Source organism: Scardinius erythrophthalmus (genome assembly GCF_964197995.2).
Source record: "Scardinius erythrophthalmus genome assembly, chromosome: 14".
Taxonomy (NCBI): Eukaryota; Metazoa; Chordata; class Actinopteri; order Cypriniformes; family Leuciscidae; genus Scardinius; species Scardinius erythrophthalmus.
Window position 1 is genome coordinate 14,881,349 of NC_138234.1, and position 24,512 is coordinate 14,905,860.

General features: G+C 36.2%; 1 protein-coding gene across 2 annotated transcripts in view; it reads left to right on the forward strand.

Annotated features, from left to right (window-relative positions):
- The window catches only part of LOC308702501 (uncharacterized protein), a 63,232-nt gene that overhangs the window by 10,335 nt on the left and 28,385 nt on the right, over positions 1-24,512 (forward strand). For both annotated transcript variants that reach the window (XM_081385402.1, XM_081385401.1), the window contains 11 exons: positions 1,580-1,684; positions 4,082-4,166; positions 8,239-8,434; positions 8,533-10,360; positions 14,872-15,042; positions 15,505-15,678; positions 15,851-16,015; positions 18,289-18,462; positions 18,640-18,813; positions 18,965-19,135; positions 19,336-19,509. In XM_081385402.1, the coding sequence (XP_081241528.1) occupies positions 1,580-1,684; positions 4,082-4,166; positions 8,239-8,434; positions 8,533-10,360; positions 14,872-15,042; positions 15,505-15,678; positions 15,851-16,015; positions 18,289-18,462; positions 18,640-18,813; positions 18,965-19,135; positions 19,336-19,509 (3,417 nt within the window). The remainder of the gene's footprint in view (positions 1-1,579; positions 1,685-4,081; positions 4,167-8,238; positions 8,435-8,532; positions 10,361-14,871; positions 15,043-15,504; positions 15,679-15,850; positions 16,016-18,288; positions 18,463-18,639; positions 18,814-18,964; positions 19,136-19,335; positions 19,510-24,512) is intronic.

Consider the following 24,512-nt stretch of genomic DNA (forward strand, 5'->3'; position numbering starts at 1 on the left):
AAGCTGCTTTACTCTGTATTGAACTCAGCCTGGAGCTTCTTTCTGATAACATATTTACACATGCAGCCACTAGAGGGCTCATGAGGAGAAGCATTTTTTCTGTCAAATTGAACTGTAGTTTGTGTTTATTGTGTTTGTGGTACTGGATTAGTAGCTTCAATATAGTGAAGAACTGCATCTACAGTACCAGAAGATGTGTTTCTCCAACATTATCGACAAAGTTGTGTAGATAAAGGAAAAAAATATGTATTTCAATATTATATACAAAATCAAAATCAGATTCAAACTTGGAAATATACAGAATTTAGTACAGACGAATGCATACCTATTAGGGGTGTAACATTACACAAAACCGACGGTTCGGTACATACCTTTTTGAAGTCACGGTTCGGTACGGGTTCGGTACAGCAGGGGGGAGAAAACTAAACATAAAATTGCTTCTTTTTTTATTAAACAGTGGTTTACTGAACAAATTGTGTCTGATTTCAAATTGTGGAATGAATTCAGTTACAACTAAAAGTTTCTTAAGGATATAAAAATAGCTCTACTAATGCTGTAAACTATGGGGAGCCCTTACTTGCACATTACTATAATATTAAAGGTTAACAACAGAGCCCAAACTATTAGCCAACAAATTCAGATGCTATTTATATATATATATTGTATTTTTTAAAGTTTTTTTACTGTTTAGTAAAAAAAAAAAGTATACACAAATATTTATTTTTAGATATAATAATCACCATTTTAATAACACATTGTATGCAAACATGCAAACTGCACATAAGGAAGTTTTTGAATTTAAAACTTTTAAATCTAATTATAAAATTATGTTTTCTCCAATTCGTTGTTGAAATACAATCTTTTATACACATTGGATGTAATTTTCATGAGAGACTTATTTAAACATATAGGCTATTAAATAATCAAGACATCACTAACTGGTAAGTAAATATAATGATTGTATAGGCTAATATAATGCATATATTTAGCAAAATAATTAATTTCTCTAGCGAACTAACAAGCTGTGGACACTGAATAACTTTCCTGAGGTAAATGTAATGCTACATGACATATTGTTAAGCTATTTTACCAATGTCTTTCTGCCATTGAAACACTGATTTAGCGATTACACTATATAAGATGATTCAGTAAGTTATAATGTATCCTTCAACATACATTCAGATGTTCATTTGTTTATTCTATAAGTAACTATTTAAGAGGAACTTTAAGAGATGATCACAGCTTGAACTGCGTCGCATATACAGTGATCTGTCACGCCGCTCATGCCACATTAAAGAGCGTCAAAAGCACATTTATTGTTCGAATTTCGGGATGAAATGTACATAATACTTAATATGTTGGTGTGGGAACTTGAATTTCGAAGTATCGTCCGCAGATAAAACAAGCCTACTGTTAACTATTTGGTACACATGTGCACAGTACCGGAAGTCCTGTACCAAAACAGTTCGTTACGAATACGTGTACCGTTACACCCCTAATAGCTATACTGTATTTAATTGCTTTCAATCTCTTCAAATGAGACTGATGGTTTTCTTTTCTCTGTTCTTTGTGTCATTAGTGAAAGATCAGACTCTGGTGTACTCAGCTGTGTGTCTGTGAAGAGCGACCGCTCAATGGAACATCCACCTAGATTAAGTGATGGAACAACACCAGCTACTAAAGGGTATTTTATGTGTTTTACTTTACATTGCTGTGTTAGCAAAATTCTCCATTGTGTTGTATTTGATAGAAATGTAGTAAATTACAGAACATGATGTGTTGTAAGCTTCTTTACTCTTTATTGAATTCAGTCTGGAGTTTCTGTCCAATAACGTAGTTACACATGCAGCCACTAGGGAGCATTTTTTTTCTGTCACACCAGCCCACATTACCACACAGAGACACGCATTCAAATGGCAGGTAGTTGGGGGGATTGGGGGGCATGCTCTCCCCTGAAAATTTGGATTTCTCAGACATACATATGTGCATTTCAAGGTGTTTGGATAACAATAGTTTTAAAAGCATGTCAGTGGGCAGTAGCATACATTATTTGTCAAGCAGATAACAGATTCTTAAAAATGAGAATGAGGATAAATGTTGCGATTTAATGATCCACACTAAAAAATGGAAATGCATTGCAACAATAAGCATAAATAATCTGCAATCACATATTCCAAACAGGAATGCCCTTAAATGAGAAATCTTTCAAGGATTTATTTATATAGATGTTACATTTCAATCAAACGCCAGTGCAATATTTTTGTGTCCAAAGGCAAAAGCAATTTATATTAGCATTAAAGATTGGTTTCAGCTACTTGTTTCTTTCCTAAGTTAGTCAATGTTTTTAGACTAATAAGTTCAATTAATGTTCAATTGTTCACTCAGACAGTCAGTTGTCACCACCAACTGGCTTAATGATGCAAGTCACACAAACACAGACAAGCGGAGTGATACAAACAGTGAAAAGTCCCAGGGCTGATACTGGAGAAATATACAAACACATGAGCAGTTCACACTCGCAACAAAAATACAATATAATCTATATAATTTAAAACATTAAGACAAGCTCATTATACAAAGGAAATAATACTACAGATCTAGACAAATTGGGTTCGCTTATACAGGTAGTTAATGTCATGGACGATCATTTAGAGGTATTTTTCACATTTTTGGTCACAAAAAAAAAAAAAAAGTTTTGATTACCTTTTCGGGCTCGAGCCCCGAATAATTAGTCCTAGCAACGCCACTGATAAGCTGCACACATGTAAATTAAAACAGTGCTCCGTTTAACTCTGAAACATGTAGTGCATCAGACTTTGTAGTAATTTAATTAAATCACAGCCTTTTGCAGATTGATAATTTAGGGATGCACTGGAAAGTAAATGTATCTAATTAGTGGAATATTAAACAGAACATAGTAACGCCTATAAAGCTGTGGTGCACAAGCTGATCAGATAAAAAACACGCAGTGGATTGAGCTCACAGCGGCACAGATGCACAAGCTTGTCGAGGGGGTCCTTTTTTTTTTACAGACATCAGTGAGAAGTCGGATGTCAATGGCAAAGAAAATATAACGAGGCATGTAGTGTGTTGCCTATATTATTACAAGACGTTTGCAGGCCAAGAAGTTTCATGAATGCAAACATCCAAAGCGCAGCCCAAAAAACTGTGTCTGAGACAGCTCAAGAATGCTGAATTTAATTATCTTTCATGTCTTGCGCTTTTACGGACGAATTCAAACAAATTTATACATAAAAAATCAGTTTTGGCGAGTATCCTAATAAATATAGTCAGTTTTATTTCAAGTGAACGTAGACAGTATATTCATATTGGACCCGTGCATTCGGTCTTAAAGGGACAGCAGTCTAATAAATCTGTAAAGAAATCACTCACTGCTCTTGACTAAATACATTTTGTAACTTAATAAAGATCCATTTATATTTAATTTATACAGTGATGAATATGCAGTGATATTTCACATTTGATTACTTTGTTCTATCGTATTTATTTATTTGTAATTTGATTATATGTTCATATTTTATTACTGACTGCTTACTTGTTTAATTAGGCTAGTAGTTTTTATTTGATCTAAATTGTAAAAGAGAATTGTGATATTTCACTGGTGTCTAAACATTTGAGTCCTGCTGGAGTAACTCTAAAAATGTGCTGTCTTATATTTTGAAAGATAAAATATGATATTAAAAAAAGCTCATACAATACATTTTAGCAGGCTTTTTAACTATCAAAATAACTGAAGGAAATGTAAATTTGCTGAACAAATTAAGCCAACTAACATGATTCATATTATTTTGGTTTCTCTACCCAGTACATTTAAAAATTACAAATGCAGTGAAAATACAGGTAGCGGTGTCAGCAAGTTCCAAAAATTAGTGTCGGTATCGAAAAAATGATATTGGTCAATGATAATTGCACCAAGCCAATACTAGTCAGTACCACAATCATTGCCATGAGCTAAAGAAAAAAAAGAAGTACCCAGATTATATACTTAAACAATGTATAGCGAATGCAGGATATTTCTCTAATATTTTGCCTGGAAATTCTGTATTTTATTTGTTAACAGGATACAGTATGGAACATACGATTCAGACCGTCAGACTGAAAGGAACAAAATTAATTTCAAAGACAATCTTCTGCAGATCTTCCAGGTAGGAAAAACACATTTTCATACATGTCTAATTAAAATGTATATTATAACAAGTTTTTCAATTCAGTTACTTTCAATTTATTTTCCTTTTAAGAGCCCATTAGAATTTGAATGAAGGAATGAAAGCTAATAAACTGATTAAATAGTTTTGACCAAATGGATTTAAGATTTGGTTATTTTATGTTGTTGTCTCTCTCTTTTTTTTTTACATTTACATTTATTCATTTAGCAGACACTGTTTTTCCAAATGAGGAATACAAGCGATTCATCAAAAAGAGAAGTGCCCATAAAGCACAGTTTCAGGCATTGTTCAGAAATGTTCAAACTAGAACAGGGAGGGATTAAGGAAAAGTGAAAGAACAGAGAATATGTATCTGATCTTCCTGATGTGCTGTGCAAAGCTGCATGATCAAGCTGTCTTTGCATTTTGCTCTTTGAAGGTCAGCTGGTCATCAAAGATTACTCCCAAGATTTCTGGTAAAAATAGATTTTATGACTGTTGATGAACCTTGCTGGATGGTGAAATTTTGCTGTACAGTTGGAGTGGCTGGGAAGATGAGAAACTCTGTCTTTGCCAGGTTGAGCTGCAGGTGATGTTCTTTCATCCATGCCGAGATGTCCACCAGACAGTCTTAAGATTTGGGCAGGTACCATTGGATCATCATGTGGAAATTAAAAATAGAGCTATTTGTCCTCAGTATTAGAGCCCTGCATTTCAGTCTGAGCCTGATGGGCCCTAACTTATTTATGCTCCTAGGGTCGGGCTTTGGGCCAATTTCCAAGCCATAGCTCACACATGGGCCAGCATTGGGCCTATTTTAGTCTTCTCCTTCTTTTATATTTTAGACATTCTTTAACTCCATCACCAGCAGTAGCAACTGGCGTGCCTTCAGCACAGCTTTACATCTGGTTAGTTCATGCGTTTTCTCTGATCAGATATGTACCTGATTTCTTTGGTAAAACGTTTACATTTACACTTGGCCGCATAAATGTGTGTCTGCAAAATGAATATAAATCTAATCTTCCTGCGCCATATGCAAATTTCACATTTCATGTCAACAAAAGCATCAGATAAGACCTGCATTTTAGACCTGTATCATCAGATAATTTCAAGATCAAAGACCGCAATAGGAAAGAGACCGGCATTAGCACTAAGTGCATTTAGTCTCATTACTGTTAATGAAGATGATTGTGTTTTGAGCGTCTGCAACTTACCCTCAGTATCATTTGAGGCAGTTTGAACATTGACTTGCTAAAGATATACTACACGTACTCATCTGCGGTGATGCATGTTGCAGTAGCACTGCCATATCCAGATCAGACGAAGGACCTTCGCCTAGACATGACCACAATGCATCCCTGAAGTGTCAGCAGAGATTATGTCAACTAGACTCTCCCCTGTGAAAGCCTCATTGACACAAGAGCCATGGGCACTGATCCTCAACAAACCCGTCTCCATACCGTTGTGATGACTCCGATCTTCAACCAGATGGAACTAGATGAATATTCTGAATGTTCTGATGCAATCTGACTTCTGACCTGTAATGCTGCCTGAATCATAATCATACACTGTTCGCAGTGTACACAGAGGAGAACTGGCCCCTGACTGAGCCTGGTTTCTCCCAAGGTTTTTTTCTCCATTCTGTCACCTGATGGAGTTTTGGTTCCTTGCCACTGTCAACTTTACCACCTTTTTCAACAATATTATTGATCTGCCTGCATTGACGGCATTATATGAGACCTGAACTGAGCTGGAAGTTGACATCACTGGTTTCTCCAGAGTGGCTATATACAGTGCATCCGGAAAGTATTCACAGCACTTCAATTTTCCACATTTTGTTATGTTACAGCCTTATTCCAAAATTGATTAAATTCATTATTTTCATCAAAATTCTACAAACAATAACCCATAATGACAATGTGAAAAAAGTTTGTTTGAAATCTTTGCAAATTTATTAAAAAATAAAAAATGAAAAAAATCACATGTACATCAGTATTCACTACCTTTGCTCAATACTTTGTTGAAGCACTGCTTCATGAAGCTTCAAAACCTTTACGAATATTTTATTCCGAATCAGCGGTTCGGCCCTATGCCCTATTGGCATGATGCTCATCATGACAGCCCCTCCCTGGTGCATTTCTCTGAGGAAGCACCTGCTTTCTCCAGACTTCTGGAATCTCCACCTCTGGTCTCTAGATGGTGTACGGAGAACCTAGGTGATCTAATCCAGGTGGTGCAGCTGCATCCAATTCTTACATCACCAAGTGCAATGCAAAGCAGTGGTGTAAAGCACGCCATCACTTGACTCTAGAGCATTGGAGACATGTTCTCTAGAGTGACAAACCACGCTTCTCTGTCTGGCAATCTGATGGACGAGTCTAGGTTTGGCGGTTGCCAGGAGAATGGTACTTGCCGGACTGCCTTGTGTCAAGTGTAAAGTTTGGTGGAGGGGGGATTATGGTGTGGGGTTGTTTTTCAAGGGTTGGGCTTGATCCCTTAGTTCCAGTGAAAGTAACTCTTAATGCTTCAGCATACCAATACATTTTGAACAATTCCATGCTCTCAACTTTGTGGGAACAGTTTGGGGATGGCCTTTCCTTTTCCAACGTGACTGCACCAGTGCACAAAGTAAGGTCCATAAAGACATGGATGAGTGAGATTGGTGGGAAGGAACTTGAGTCCTGACCTCAACCCAATAGAACACCTTTGGTATGAATTAGAGACTGCAAGCCAGGCCTTCTCATCCAACATCAGTGCCTAACCTCACAAATGTGCTTCTTGAAGAATGGTCAAAAATTCCAAAAAAGACTCTCCTAAACCTTGTGGAAAGCCTCAGAAGACGAATGGCAATATATTGTATGTGGAGCTGCAGGGTTCCAGTTTTATCCATAGTCTTAATGTATGGGTCAAACAGAACAGCAGTAATGTACATTCTCTGCATAATCCCTGTCCCATCTTCCACCCTAGTGGGGATCAGGTGGCTTACACGGAGCGCTGGAAGGGGCAGCAATAGTGGGGTGCCATACAGGCTGCCATTCTTTAGATTCCTTCTGACGTAACATCGAACGTTACGTCAGAAACGTTGCACGCGCTTCCGTATTTATACCCGCGCTGCATGGTGAAGTATGCAATTCAAATCTTGCACATTGGCTCATTTAGTTACACTTGAAGTTCATTGCTCTCTCCGGCAAGATCTCAATTCGTCAGATCACTTTGTACGTAACAGGTTATAGGGGTTACATACGTAACCTAGACGTTATTAGAAAATAAATTACTGGTACTCCCAACCCTTCCCAAACTGACTGGGGTTGTAAGAGAAGGAAAAGTTGTTAGAGAGAGTAGCAGAGGTTGCTTTATCCTCTGGATGAATCCAGGTTTCAGTCAAGTCTAAGATACTAAGAGTTGACTGAGTAGCAAAGGCCGGAATGAACTTGAGCTTTATTGACAGCTGACTGACAATTCCAGAGATCCTAACGAATAGAGACAGGTGCACTTTAAGAGGTGCTGATAGTTTGCAGGTTATCATGATTAAGTTGCCTTCTGCTTGTGTTGTTGAGAGACAACATTAATGTACTGTAAGCACATTTTAAATGTGGGAAAAGAAAGGGTGGAAATATATGAGAGCAGAAATGGAAAAGAGAGACTCTTTAGTGCCTTGTCTGTGTCCTTACTAGGTGGACTTGCGCATGTAAACTCTCAGGTCCTTAGCTGAGTTGGTCTTCACATAAGGAGGCTGAACATGAGGGTTTCCACTGGAGTGGAATGGATACCAAATAAATATACAGCTTATCAACTTTTACAGCTGTGAACGCCTTAACGATTACCACACCAAAAGCCTATAACACACAAATGACTGAAATCGAAACTACTGCGGGACAATTTGCCACTTAAGTGCAGTAAGGAGCAAAACAAATAAAAAGCTTCCTTATAGTCAATAGTTATTATTATAATTATAATTATATTGTATAATTATTATATAATTATAATAAAAGTAGAAAATAGAAAGCAGGAAACAAAGAGCGCTACCGATGTCTCCACTGACTAATTGCTTCTCCTTTTTCTTGCTTTGTAGGAACTTGAGGGCAAAATAATAACATTTCTACAAAATGAACTGAAAAAGTTTGAGAAAATTTTACAAAAGGAAAAGACACAATACTTAGTGAAGGACTATAATGAGGATAGATGGAGTATCAAGGAAGCAGCTCTTGATCTGGCACTCTACTTCCTGAAAGAGATGAAGCAAGATGAAGCTGCTGATGCTCTAGAAGGTAAGAGACTTATAACCATCTTTCATATTTTCATTTATAAAATGTACTGGAAAAAATTCAGATAAAAATATATAAGTATTTTTTTTTCTGGTGTTTAGATGAGCTGGTATTCATTCATCCACTAAAATATAGCCTAAAGAAGAAGTATCAATGTGTGTTTGAAGGAATTGCAAAGCATGGTGACTCCACTCTTCTAAACAGCATATACACAGATCTTTATATCACTCAGGGTTGTAGTGAACAGATCAATACTGAACATGAGGTAAGACAGATTGAAGCTGCTTCCAGGCATCAAGAATCACAAGAGATACAGGTTGAATGCAAAAAATTGTTTGAAGCACCCAAACAAGACAAGGAGATCAGAACTGTAATGACAAAGGGTGTTGCTGGTATCGGAAAATCCATCTCTGTGCAAAAGTTTATTCTGGACTGGGCTGAAGGAAAAGAAAATCTAGATATCAACTGCATATTTCCTCTTCCATTCAGAGAGTTAAACTTAAAGGAGAAAGAAACACGAAGCTTGACAGAGCTTATAAGTCAGTTTTTCCCAGAGACAAAAAGACTGAACCTTACAAGAAGGAATAAATTCAAAGTCCTGTTCATCCTTGATGGATTGGATGAATGTCGCCTTCCTCTTAACTTTGAGGGTAATGAGACGTGGCGTGATGTATCGTCACCAACCTCTCTGGATGTTCTTCTGACAAACCTCATCAAGGGAAATCTGCTTCCTTCTGCTCTCATCTGGATCACCACCAGACCAGCAGCTGCCAGTAAGATTCTTCCTGAATGTATCGACCGGGTGACAGAAGTCAGAGGATTCAATGATGCACAAAAGGAAGAGTATTTCAATAAAAGATTCACAGATAAGAATCAGGCCAAAGAAATCATTGATCACATAAAAAAATCAAAGAGTCTCTTTATCATGTGCCATATCCCAGTCTTCTGCTGGATATCAGCCACTGTTCTCCAGAATATTTTTGAGGAGAAAATAAATGAAATGAAAAACAATCAGGTTGATGGTGCCTCCAAAACACTGCAGCAATCAAATACTGAAGACACTCCCAAGACACTGACACAGATGTACACACACTTTCTCCGCTTTCAGATCCAGCAGAGCAGACGAAAGTATGATGGAGAATACACACCAGATGTTTCCTGGGATAAAGATGCCATCCTTTCACTTGGAAAACTAGCATTTCATGAGCTGGAAAGAAACAACCTGATCTTCTATGATTCAGACCTAGAAGCTTGTGGTATTGACATCTATAGGGCATCAGTGTACTCAGGAATGTGTACCCAGATCTTTAAGGAGGAAAAAGGGATCATTTTTGGTACCATGTACTGCTTTGTTCACTTGAGCATTCAAGAGTTTATTGCAGCTCTTTATGCACATCTGTTTCTAGACACCAACAATAAAAGTGTGTTTGTTCATGAGTCTCCAGAACAGGAAAACAAAAATGAAACCATGATTGATTTGCTCAAGACTGCAGTGGACAAGGCACTCAAGAGTGATAATGGACACCTGGACCTTTTCCTTCGCTTCCTTCTCGGTCTGTCACTCCAGTCCAATCGACTACTCTTACGAGGTCTGTTGAAAAAGGAAAATGGCATTGACCAGAGCAAAAAAGCAGTAGTTCAGTACATTAAGCAGAAATTAGAGGATAATCTATCTCCAGAGAGATCCATCAATCTGTTCTACTGTCTAAATGAACTGAATGATCAAAGTCTGGTGAAAGAGATTCAGACTCACCTTAGAGAAGGAAGTCTCTCATCTGCTGACCTTTCACCTGCCCAGTGGTCTGCTTTGGCCTTTGTGTTGTTGACATCAGAGGAGGAGATGGAGGAGTTTGATCTTCAGAAATTCAAGAAATCAGATGAGTGTCTCATTAGATTATCAGCACTGATCAAAACCTCCAAAAGAGCTCTGTAAGTAATTTCATTTTTTTTCATGTTTTTTTTTCAAATGCATTATTTAAATTTTTCTTTTTTCTTTCTTTTTTTTTGTCTTTGATCTTAAGTGTGTCTTGAAACCTCTAATCTATAGTGATATAACCATACCAATAAGTGTATAACTCCTTTATGGTTAAATTATTACATATTTTATTTATCTTTTTGTTTAAATAATGCAGTCCATTAGAAGTAGTGTAATCCTAATATTGTATTATATTTACATGTATGTTTTATGTAGATATTTCTGTTTAGAGCAAAACAAGCTTCACAGTTAGCTGCGGAAGAAGCACATAATGTTATCATAAAACTTATTGTTCCTTCTGCTATGAAGGACATATACTCTTACTTAAACTCAAATGCTCAAAACATTAATTCTCCACATTAAGACACTCATCATGATAATAGAGCAGCACTTTTCAACCTTAAATTTTATTCAAGAATGCTAGTGTCTTTTTATCTAGGAAATGTGTCACTGAATCAGTAGAATTCTAATTGTTACAAATTGCTCTGAGACATAATGTTAGGGGTCCAAATGCAGCATTTAATAACAGGAAACTCAGGCAAACAGGCTAATCCAGAAAGCAGGCAAATAGTCACAACCATGGAACAGGAAACCAGAAGAGTGTAATGTTCAGAGTAAATACATACAAGTCTTCACAAAAAGTAAGTAGATACACAGGTTTTAAATAAGCAAAAATCCTGAAGGGAGGTGGAGCGGAGGCAGAACAGGAGGTTGGACAGAGGGCCAAGACTGTGGAGTGGAAGCAGTACTGGAGACTGAGGCAGATCGGGGAGCCAGGGCGGAGCAGGCAGAGTAGATGACCAGGGCAGAGCCAGCTCGGCAAGTGGTCAGGGCGGAGCAGGCTGGGCAGGTGGCCAGGTTGTAGCTGATGAGAGAGAATATAATCTCACTGGAGCTGAAGACCACCATGGCAGAGCAGATGAACACCACAGTCAGGCAGACATGACTGGAGACCCCAAGGAGAAGCAGAAGACCAACACAACAGGGCAGACAAGACTGAAGCGACCGCTGTGGTTGTATCAGGGAAAACAGAGAGTTCATGAGCAGACACTGCCGCCTCAGGCAACACTAGATCAGGTGCTGCAGCCTCTGGAGAAATGTATGCAGCACAGATATACAGGATGGCCATCACTGTAACCAGGGAGTACAATTGATGGTGGAAGAACGTCTGGGACTTCTAGACTAGATGCCACCACAGAGATGTCAGTTGCTCAGTTACAGACATCAGCAGTGTGTCCACCAAAGAGGGAGCTGGTCTCAAACACCTAGGGACTGACTTGGTAGCTTAGATGCCACCACAGAGATGTCAGTTGCTCAGTTACAGACATCAGCAGTGTGTCCACCAAAGAGGGAGCTGGTCTCAAACACCTAGGGACTGACTTGGTAGCTTCAGGTGCAATGTTCATGATGGCTGGAAACTCTGGTGTGGCATCCATGATGACTGGAGACTCTGGCATGGCGTCCATGATAGCTGAAGACTCTGGCACGCCAGTCATGATGGCTGAAGGTTATTTCGTGGAGGCCATGACAGCTGAAGGCTTTGGCGTTGTGGGCATGACAGCTGGAGGCTCTGGGGTGTCAGCCATGACGACTGGAGGCTCTGATCTTGGGACCACTGGACTGGAAAGTGCTACGAGCACTGGACTACCCACCATAGGAACCAGAACATATGTTAGGGGAACATAGTGAGCATCAACACTCTTTGGTTTTCACAGTGCATTGTAGGACTTTACGGAGCACATGTGTCAGTGCCCTGGAAGGATTCTGTGGTTTATATAGGCTGGGCTTAAGGTAATGAGCAATAGCTGAAAACAATTAGACAGTTCATTATAGAATAGCAATGGACTAGGGTGGGCTCTGGTTGATATCCAGGGCACTCCAGCTGGTGGTCGTGACACTAAAATGTAAAAAAAAAAATGTTGAAAAGTTAAGTTATTGCAGCTCACACTACTGAATATTTGTGATGCGATCTGGGAAAACCCACCACATGGTGAAATTTTACATTTTACAGGTTTTGATATTTGACACGTTACCATATTAAAGCTGGCTCCAAGCCCTTTCTAAATCTGTTTTTTTTATTTCTTTCATCGTTTGTCTGTAACAAAAGTTATGGTTATATGAAGTCGGCTGATCACTATGATTTTCAGGAACGGAATTTTGTAAAAAAACAGGTATAATTAACTGTCACGTCCTGCTAGCTGGACGATTGGCGCTCTTCACAATATATCACAAATTGTAGTAATCATCATAGATTAGTTATCATTTGAAAGCTTACAAACTCAAAATTCATCCTGTGTAAACCATTTTGAAATTGGACGATTGAGAGGCGAGCAAGATCTTTCAAGCGAGCATCTTCTTCAGACTCTGTTGTTCTCTTGTGCTCCGCATCTCACGATAATGTTGGATAAAATAAATAAAAACTTGCGTGCCGGTGTAGTTTACACAAAATGCACATTGATATACAGTATCTTTATTATGTTATGTGGTTTATTTTAATAGGTGAACTGTCTTTGTAGTGTTAAGAGAAGGAGAGCTATGGGCGAATATATATATATATATATATATATATATATATATATATATATATATATATTTTTTTTTTTTTTAACCCTTGTGTTATGTTGCGGGTCAATTTGACCCGTTTAGATTTTCTAGTTGTTGGAAATACTGGTTAACCTATGTTTTTTTTCTTGATATTTTGTGACTTTTTCTCATTTATCATCATGAACATGCATGCAAAGTTTCAACATGCTGGTGTTTTTTGACATATACAAACAAAATTACTGTTCCTTTCGTGATGTTCGCGGGTCAATTTGACCCGCATATTTTAACGCTCTAAGGCAACTGTACGGACCCAAAATAATAACATTTCTTGGTTATATTTTGTTATTTTATTTTTTTACTACCTTATGAAGCTAAAAAAATTTGTTTTCCACACTTATTTCAATGCAGAAAAATATTTTGTCAGCCACAGATGGTAAAAATTACCTATCATTTATTTTTTCAAGCTACCTGAAATAACATTAAACCTTTTATTTTTTTCTTGATATTTTGTGACTTTTTCTCATTTATCATCATGAACATGCATGCAAAGTTTCAACATGCTGGTGTTTTTTGACATATACAAACAAAATAAATGTTCCTTTCGTGATGTTCGCGGGTCAATTTGACCCGCATATTTTATCGCTCTAAGGCAAATGTACGGACCCAAAATAATAACATTTCTTGGTTATATTTTGTTATTTTATTTTTTTTACTACATTATGAAGCTAAAAAAATAGGTTTTCCACACTTATTTCAATGCAGAAAAATATTTTGTCAGCCACAGATGGTAAAAATTACCTATCATTTATTTTTTCCAGCCACCTGAAATAATATTAAACATTTTTTTTTCTTGATATTTTGTGACTTTTTCTCATTTATCATCATGAACATGCATGCAAAGTTTCAACATACTGGTGGGTTTTTTTTGACAAATACAAACAAAATTACTATTACGTCTGTGATGTCCATCATAGGCAGCTATTCAAAAGCAACTGTACAGACACAAAATAAAAACATTTATTTTATGTATGTCAGGGCATTAACTCCAGTTCTAAAGTGTAAGTGTATCTAAAAGTGCTCTAACCCAAACCAAACACACTTGAAAAAGCTAAACCATGGTGTTCAGAATTAATTGCAAATTACAAATGAAAATCTTTGACAGACACAAATAGTAAAATAAGCTCTCATTTATATATTCAAGATATCTGAAATATCTTGAGACTTCGACATAGATAGCAGGAAAAATGAGCTCAGATTAATTGATTAATTGTTCAGTTATGATGTTCTAAGCAAAAAAAAAAAAAAAAAAAAGTTGAAAAAATGTATATGCAAATATATATAAATATAACGTATATTCAAATTTTAAATAGTTTTAAAAAATTGTTAAAAAACATTTTCATTAAATCATATCTTCAGATATATATTTTTTGGAATATTTGACAAATGCTGATATTAAAAGTTTACAGTTTGAACCTGAATCTTTGTTGTTTTTCATAGTGTGATTTTTGAGGAATTGTATTGAATCCAATGCGGGTCAATTTGACCCGGACCATAAGGGGAGTGCACAGAATTCCAACATAACACGAGGGTTAACCTCCGCCGTGTATGTTCTTAAAGAGAAGACACAGTCTTTTCAGCTTGCCACTATAAATCACTTTTTTTCTGCACTAAACTAGTGAATTTTGCTAAGATATATTCAGAGATGATAGACAGGATGTTATAGAATAATTTTGACAAAAAACTGACATTCGATCTATTTTTAGACCTTACTGAAAACATACCAGCTCGACATCCCAGGATTTTCCCTGATCGCATCACATTTACTGTTCATATTAAAATAATTGGTATAAATGTAATCTTTGTATTTATTAAATACATAACATGTATCTAGTTCTGTGATATGATTTATTTTCCCTTGTAGGCTAAATGATTGTCACTTAACAGACAAAAGCTGTCCAGCTCTGTCTGTAGTTCTTGGATCAGATACAAATCTGAAAGAGCTGAACATAAGCCATAATAAGCTGCAGGATTCAGGAGTGAATCTGCTCTGCAATGGACTGAAGAGTGTCAATTGCAAATTGGAGATACTGAAGTAAGTTATGTGACAATCCCTAGTGTTGAGTCAAAATGCAGATCCATCTGTTAACTTGGAGTTGGTTAATCTGCCACAGAACCTGCTTCAGCTCAATGAAAATTGTAGGCTTTAATTCCTGCATTAAAAGTACATTCCAGGTCCAACAGCATTTCATTGGGTTTTAAGTGTGGATTTAATTAGGGCATTTCAGTACTTTCACTTTCTTGTTATTCAACAATTTTAAGGTTGAAAGTCCGATAAGACTTTCACACCTGTAGAGTTTTACATACTTGAAACCCTATAAGTGACTGTAAACTGGAGTTTCTCTGGTGAGTTGTCTCTGTGCCTTTTGTGTTCACTTTTTGAGTTTATTTTGCAATTTATTGTACAAAGAACAAAATATATTCCACATTAAAAATAATATTGATGTAATTCCAAGAATAGCTGATTAATCCGTTGAATGTTTCATTTCTGTTGTAGACTTTCAAACTGTAGTATCAGTGAAGAAGGGTATAAAGCTATGGCTTCAGCTCTGAGATCAAACCCTTCACACCTGATAGAGCTGGATCTCACAGGAAATGATCCTGGACAATCAGGAGTAAAGCTGCTAAATGATTTACTACAGGATCCAAACTGCCAACTGAAGACACTGAGGTGAGATATGGTTAAATAATATGCAGGTGAATTATTTATAGACATGTTATTTCACTGTTGCATTAAAGTAAATAATAAAGACAATCACCTTAACAGTTTCAGAATCAAATGCTGTTTTCACCAAGTTTGGCTAAGAACTAAATTGAGTTCTGCTTCATCTTCTCTTCTGCAGGTTTTTGGGTCCTGCTGCAGATGAAGCCTGTCAGTATGTGAATAGAGTTGTGGGTAAAAACCCGCTATTCCTGAGAGAGCTGAATCTGACTGGACGTAATATAGGGAACATGAAACAGCTTGTTCCTCTACTGCAGGATAAACACTGTACACTTAACAATCTGATGTGAGTATTTGACTTTAACCCTCTGGGGTCTGGGGTGTTTTTGGGGTCCTTGAGATGTTCTGACATGCCCTGACATTTGTGCTTTTTTCAGTTGCTTATAAACATATCAATGGCAAAGGTGTAAATTCACTCTATATAGCACAAACAGGACTTCCATAATATGTGAGCCACATGTATGTACATGTTTTCATTTTTGAGAGAATAATGTTTATGCATGGTTATCGAAAAAAACTAAAAATTAAAGTTTCTGAAATAAGGCCACAAAACACATACTAAATATGTGGCAATAAGACTTTTGACTAATGGATGTCATCGCCTAGATTTTTTTCTTCAAAATGATGTGAAAATCATACTGCCTAATCATTCACATAAAACGATACATTGATTTTAGTTTTGTGAAACACTTTTAGTTTGGAAAGCCAATATGCGGATGGGGCGTAAACGCTCCAACAGCATCATGCATATTTAGTAGTTCACACCTGGTGAGACTACGTCCCTGCATACTTAATGAGCCATTCATTCAGGTGTGTCACCTATAGCTAACTTAAATATACAAGCTTCATAAAAATGATCATTCTAGGAGAAAATTTCAGATGGCATTTAGAGGCTTTTGCATCTGAACTCTTCATATATACACACACATATATATATGCATGCACATACATACTTTATAATCTTTTCAAAACTAGTCAACGTCTTTCAGAACTAAAGTATACATTTTATCATACGTATTTCAAAGTAAAGGATTCATTAGTTAGTTGATGACTTTATTTTTGACAAAACACATACAGTATATATTCCTCATCTCAGTATAGCAATAGAGTTTGCTAAAAGCTGTTCATTCAATACAGCAGTATTTGAAAATTGATCATATTTTGTAAAATTACATTTATATTTGCATTTATGTCAAAACCTAGACACTTTTAAACATCAAAAGGACATTTATTAATATGTATTCGTGTCAAAATGACAAATAAACAGATTTTCCTATTCAATTTTGCATGGAAACGCTTCCAAGACGCTTGCATGTCGCGTGAAAAATAGGCGTTGGTTCTATTTCTAGAATGCACGCGTTTTCCACGCGGCTCGTGCCGCGCCTGAGACGCGTGTCTTCCACAGGCAGTGTGCAAACTCTAAACTGTTAACATGGGAGCCGAAATAAAAACGGACACGCCACGCAGCTGAGACTCTTACGCCACGCATCCAGTGTTTCACTGGCCTTATCCAGCGGATGTGGGCGTTTCACAGGTTTGTATGGATCGCCTCACATTTGCGTTTGAATAGCGCGGTCTCCGTAGGCGGAGTCACATTAAAACTTAATTAGCTGAGATGAGAACGACTGACATCTCTCTCTTTACATACATATTATATAAACTGTGAATATTTGTTTTTTATAAAAATTACTTCATTTAAAAGAAGAGAATTCAAGCTTCATGCCTGTGTGTTTGTATGCCTGTTTGACTGAGTATTCGCTGAGTTACAGTTCATTTTCGGACGCGTTTCAGAATTGACTTCACTGACGGTGAGTAGGCAGAACTCGCATCATGTTTATTTTTCTTTATTTAGCGAAAAGCACAACACTTTGTTTTTATTATGAGCACACACAAAAAAAATACACACTAAACAGGATCGATTGATGTATAACACAAGCATATAAGATAAAAATTAATTTTTTTTTTTCATTTTTTTTTTTTTTGCACTCATATGGAAAAAAATGAGCCTATCGCGCCGACGCGATAGCCGACCCCAGGGGGTTAAAGGTGCACTATGGATTTTTTTTGTATAAAAAAATAACAAAAATCAGTTATTGAGTGAGGATGTAAGTATGTCAACAAGTATGTCAGATCTAAACTGTCCTCTTGCCTTACCTAAGTAATCCTATAATAATGATACATTTGAATTTCAATTTGAAGTTATTCGTTTGTGCGTGGTTACGTCTCAGACTGTATATATTTTGTGTGCATACTGAGGTTGCTGGAGTGTTTGCGTCTTGTTTTAACAATAGCTACTTAGAAATTGAATTAGTCATATAGCTGCTGATTGATTTAAATTGGTAAGCCTCTGTTGCTATTTTGGGGGCAAATGAAAACACAAAAAATACATTTGTTTTTGTTCCATTCACCACTATTGAACTTTACCCAATAATGACGGCTTTTGCTTTTGAGAACCCTGGTAATGTGAAAAGGTCAAAGTCCCGTAGTGCAGCTTTTTTTCAGCATAGAACATGTTATATATATATATATATTTTTTTTTTTTTTTTTTTTTTTTTTTAGACTTTCAGACTGCAGTATCACAGAAGAAGGTTATAAAGCTCTGGCTTCAGCTCTGAAATCAAACCCTTCACACCTGATAGAGCTGGATCTCACAGGAAATGATCCTGGACAATCAGGAGTGAAGGAGCTCAATGATTTACTACAGGATGAGCGCTATAAATTAAAGACCATCAGGTGATAAAACCTTGAAATATTTAAAACTGAATTAGTCATGTGAAAATCAGCTGTATGAAAATAGATAGAGGGGTCAAATGGACTAGTATGGAATATGTGAATGACATGAACTGGAACACAACTGAATTTTTGAGAAAAATATTTTAAAATACAAATGATCTTATACACTTCCTGTAGGTTTCTAAAAAGCCCTGCTGCTCAGGAAGCGTGTGACTATCTCACAAAAGTTCTGGGTAAAAGTCCATTACTTCTGACAGAACTGGATCTGAGTGAAGATAAACTAGGAGACCTAGATGGGAAGAAACTATCTGCTCTTTTGATGGACCCTCATAGCAAACTGGAGAAAATGAAGTGAGTGAACATGAGTTACATGTTCCACTTATTCAATTATAAATGACTGTCAGTCACATTTGTGAGCAGATATGAATACTTGTTGGTCTGATGTGTGTTGAATATGTGCTGTATAATAAATATTATTATTTATTACTGGTTTTGTATTTAGGCTGAATAATTGTGTGCTGACAGAGAAAAACTGTTCAGTTCTAGCTACTGTTCTCTCCTCCAAAACCATCCTGAAAGAGGTGAACCTGAACAATAGCCGTCTGCTGGACTCAGGAGTCAAAGAGATCTGTGAGGGACTGAAGAATCCTGTGTGTGAGCTGAAGATATTGAAGTGAGTACACCTCACCATCAGCTAAATTGAACAATGAATGTGAGCTATGCTTATGCAGCAGTCGCCTATGAGACAGCTCCTTCTCTGAGTCTTGAACTTTATTACAGTATTCAATAGATTGATAGTATAATATTTTGTAATTGTGCAGAATGAATTTGGACCACAATGTTAATTTAAATTCTTGGTTTTATTCTTTGTAGACTTTCAAACTGCAGTATTACTGAAGAAGGATATAAAACTCTGGCTTCAGCTCTGAGATCAAACCCTTCACACCTGATGGAGCTGGATCTCACAGGAAATGATCCTGGACAATCAGGATTGAAGGAGCTCAATGATTTACTACAGGATCCAAACTGTCAACTGAAGACACTGAGGTGAGTGTTTTTAAAACAATGTTCAATTGTCATAAACCAATTTTAGCTGAAACCGTCAAAGATGGTTAGAAAAGATTTGCATTTATTACAACCCCTTTCACAAGCGTATGAACACATTTTTTATGGCATATACAGATGGTGGACAACCAGAATGAGACTTTTACGGCGGCAAAATTGGGATGTGTATTTGCTGCCTTTTACCGCTGAGTGGCGCTGTAATCACAGACTTTGAAAAATGTCAGTTTATTCTCTTTATGACGTAATCTGCCGCGGCAGTAATCTGAGTTGAGGTCACAGATAAATTCAAGATAAATATTGTGGTTAAACGAATTCAAATTCATTAAATTTAAACAAAGTAGACACACGTTAACATTGTGTGCCCAGTTTTTCTATAATTTAGAAAGGCTATGTCAATAGGTTACTTGTCATTTACTTCGTGTTATTTTAATGTGTTTGTAGATTTATTAACTGAAACATAACAGTGAAATAAATTAAAATAATTTACCGTAAAATTAAAACATTTTCAGGACTTGCAGTTACTAACCGATGTTAGTCGGTTTAAGCATTCTTTGTTATATTCAGAATTAAATAGGCTTACATGTTGTTATGATTATAAATTGAATTCTTTAATAAATAATCAACCACAATGCCTATTACTGCCGCAGCAAAAATAAACCAGTCGAATTTCAAAGTCGTTCGCGAAATGACTAGCCTACTATACCGGGTGGCGCAAGTGACAGGGCAAAACAGCAGCAACTGCGGCATTTTAAAAGGTAAGTTTCCTATCTGTTTATTTAAAAAAAAATTAAAAAAAAAAACATGGCGCAAGATATTGTAAAAAAAAACAAAAAAAAAAAAACTTTTTTCATTATTTGAACAAAAATGAGAAAATAGTAGACCTAGGCTACTCAGACGATAGCTCTGTGGTCAATGCATTAACAACAGCCTCGCAGAGCTTCAAACGATCTGAGATCGAATCTCAGTGTAGCCGACAGTGTTTGTTTTTCCGTTCTTGATGCTTAAATATGCATCTGTTTATTAAAGTCAATCATCTTGTTTAATTATCAATTGTACATTACAACATGAATTTGCTACATTCCAGTTGAGCCGCTGCAAAGACGACACATCTGCATGAAGGAAGACTGTCAGCCGATTGCACCAGAAAATGAAGATGATGAAGCTCGTCTTTAATCTGCTAAATTATTTTTTTTGTGTGTGTGAATCATTCACGAGATTGAGATGAGTGACAGTGATACCCGGCCATAGCAACGGAAGACATTTTTCAAAATAGATCGAACAAATCAGAAAAATACTTTCAATACAGTATTGCTTTCAAGTAAAAAATAAACAATGAAAATGTAAAAGAAAAAGAAAATTAATTAAGTTTGAAAACCCATCGCACATTTCAAGGTATGAATAAAGTGTCGGGACAGTTTATTTATTTAAACAGGGTTGCATCGATAGAGTTTATTCCCTTTGTGATGCAAAATAAGAAACACAGAATCTTATTCTTGCAACATTTTAAATTTCTATTGTCAAAGAAATTGCAGTTAAATTAAAAAATTAAAACGGTACAAAACGAAAAAAGTTAAAAGCAACATAAATTAAGAACAGGCGTTTTTCTTTGCCTCTCTCGCGCTGGATATTTTTTTAGTAAGTTTGGTCTCCCTCACTGCGCGCGGCGGTTCTTTCTCGAAATTAAGCATTTCAGCGTAAAAAAAAACACCATACAGCTGATAATACTGTATATGTCGCTGTGTGTCATCCACACAAATCACGAAAGAAAAAAACTGTAACAAATAGCTTTTGTTCCTTCAAAGATACTACATGCCTTGCTGAATTCACCTTGTAAAACGAGGTGGGTCGCGAATTAAAGAGCTCTGTATCTGCTAAATTGAAATTGTGTGTGGAAAACCTTTAAATACAATCAATAAAACTACAATATATAATTTAATAAGTTATAGGGCCTACTGTACATAGGCTATGGACTTTTGGAGATTTTGAGATTAATCCTTAAAATAATTTTGCCTATGCCTGCTCATCAGGCTGGCTCCGACACTCTCCATATGAAAGACTGAACATTAACACCTCTGTCCTGCACCCCCACAATAAAGCATTTAAAGCAGATAAAACTATTGCCTTCTCCAAACCCCCCACAGGCTAGCTGAGTTTGCAAAACAAAGAGTTTGCCACTCGTCGTGGTGTGCCAAAACACTTAACCCTCAGAGGTCGGAGATCACGCCGGCGTGATCTGCTCGCTTTTTTCCTTATGAGTTGAATTGAGACCCCAAATACTCTTTTGACTTTGATTTTATAAAACAAGTTTCATACATCAATCGATTCTGTTAAATGTGTATTATTTTTGTGTATACTCACAATAAAAACAAAATGTTGTGCTTTTTGCCAAATAAAGAAAAATAATCACGAAGCGAGTTCTGCCTTCTCTCTGTCCGTGTAGTCCATTCTGAAACGCGTCCGAAAATGAATCATAACTCAGCGAATACTTCTCACACAGGCACGTGAGATATGTCTTTATGAAGCTTGAAATCTCCTCTTTTAAATGAAGTAATTTATATAAAAAACAAATGTTTTTAACTCATGTAATCCCTTTGAAAGCAAGGAGAGGTACCGTTTTTCCTTCTCCCTTCATTATCTCTAAATGAGCTGCAGCCGCCCCGCCCCCGGCGCGATTCACATGTAAATAGTTTACCTGATCTAGTATGCATCGCATACGCCCCCCGATCAATGCCATAAAAACACAGTTTGTTCATCAGACTTCAGACTGATAGTTCATCGCGTTTTGAGTATGACAGGCTTCTCCAGTAATAAAGACTCCCTTCAGATGATTCTGGACAGCGAGGAAGAATGCACCTTTTCCTCAGAGGACGAACGACAGCATTTTGAAGAGCGAATTCCGCCGAGAACACAATTTCAGAGTAAGTTTTATTTAAAAGTCTTTTGTCTTTTATTTTTCGTGTTCGCATTTATGAGGAAAAAACAATATTACGTGACAGTTCTCCATTATGGACGCGAGCGCTCTAAAAAAAGCACTAAAAGACTTTCAAACTTTCACAGAGACCTCAAAACAGAAAGTACAAATCCTTTCTTTAAAACGAATTTCGTTTTGTATCAATTGTATCTTAATTTTAATAATTTTTTCATTAACAAATTTCCTGGATTTAAAGTAAATATAGGCTAGCAATCACAACATAAGGTGCTTGAACTGGAGATCATCATGAACCAGACCGTAGCCTATACTCGCCTCACATGTCTAAAAAATGTGAAATATATTTACAGAAAGCTGGTTCTAAACAAACCATCCAAAACACTAGCCTACTGCGAAGATCGCGAGTCAATAGCCTATCGTCAACTTCATCTTTGCCAGAAGTTAAATTTAAATCGCGTGTGTGAATGAATGATGATGTTTTAGCAAACTGAATTGCTACTGAGATGAGTAAAAATCGACTGAAATATGAATACATAGATAAAATGTAGGCCTATAATCTTTTTTTTTTTTTACAAAGAAAGAGTACACTTGAAATATTGTTGAAATTGTAATTATTGTTGTAATTGTAACCTTTTTAATAAAATAGCAAAACATATTTACAAGATAGATGTAAGCAAAATCTTAAATGGTCAATATAAGTCTTCTAAATATATCTGTTGTTCTTGTATTGTGGCTCAGTCAGTTTCACACCTGAGTGAATGGCTCATCATTATGCAAAGTGGGTGGGACACTGTAATCTAAGGTGTAAACTACTCCTCCCCCTCGCATATTGGCTTTCCAAGCAAAACCTGTTTTACATCAATTTAAATCAATGTATGGTTTTATGTGAACGATAAAGCAAGACTATTTTCACATAATTTTGAAGAAAAAACACTAGGCGAGGACATCCATTTGTCAAAAGTCTTATTGACACATATTTACTATGTGTTTTGTGGCCTTATTTCAGAATTTTTATTTTTTATTTTTTTCAATAACCACGCATAAACATTATTCTCTCAAAAATGAAAACATGTACATACACATGGCTCACATATTATGGTAGCCCTGTTTGTGCTTTATAGAGTGAATTTACACCTTTGCCATTAATATGTTTATAAGCAACTGAAAAAAGCACAAATGTCAGGGCATGTCAGAACATCTCAAGGGCCCCAAAAACAGCCCAGACCCCAGAGGGTTAAATATAAATTTCAATATTTCATTCAAAACAATCGCTTTGTGACATTTTGAAAAGCCGTGGATGGATTAGGGAACCATGAACGCAACAGAATACTGGTTCTGATTTTATTGTTTGTCGTTTAAATATATATATATATAGCGAACACACACTGGAACGTTAGGCCATGTCGCAACGTGTGAATCGTGGCCGAGTGGTTGAACTTACGTTATGACTTTACTTCTGTAGCCTATAATAATTCCAATCGTAATTTCAAAAGCAGTTCTGTTAAAAAAATTATATATATATATATATATATATATATATATATATATATATATATATATATATATATATATATATATATATATATATATAATTTTTTTAACAGAACTATATATATATATATATATATATATATATATATATATATATATATATATATATATATATATATATATATATATATATATATATATAATTTTTTTAACAGAACTGCTTTTGAAATTACGATTGGAATTATTATAGGCTACAGAAGTAAAGTCATTGTATACTATTTGTTCCTTAGTGTAAAATGGAAATGCATGGTGATTTTATTTTGTAAATAGGCTATAAGCAAAAAAAAACTATGTTTTAGAACTAGACAAATCTCTCTGCATCAACAATAGACTATAAAATGCATTAATAGGCTAATATAAAAATATCAGTAGTCCAAGTTAGTTCGGGATTCGAACCCGTGTCATCTAAATGATCGTAACGTAAGTTCAACCACTCGGCCACGATTCACACGTTGTGACATGGCCTAACGTTCCAGTGTGTGTTCGCTCACACGAGCGAGAAGCG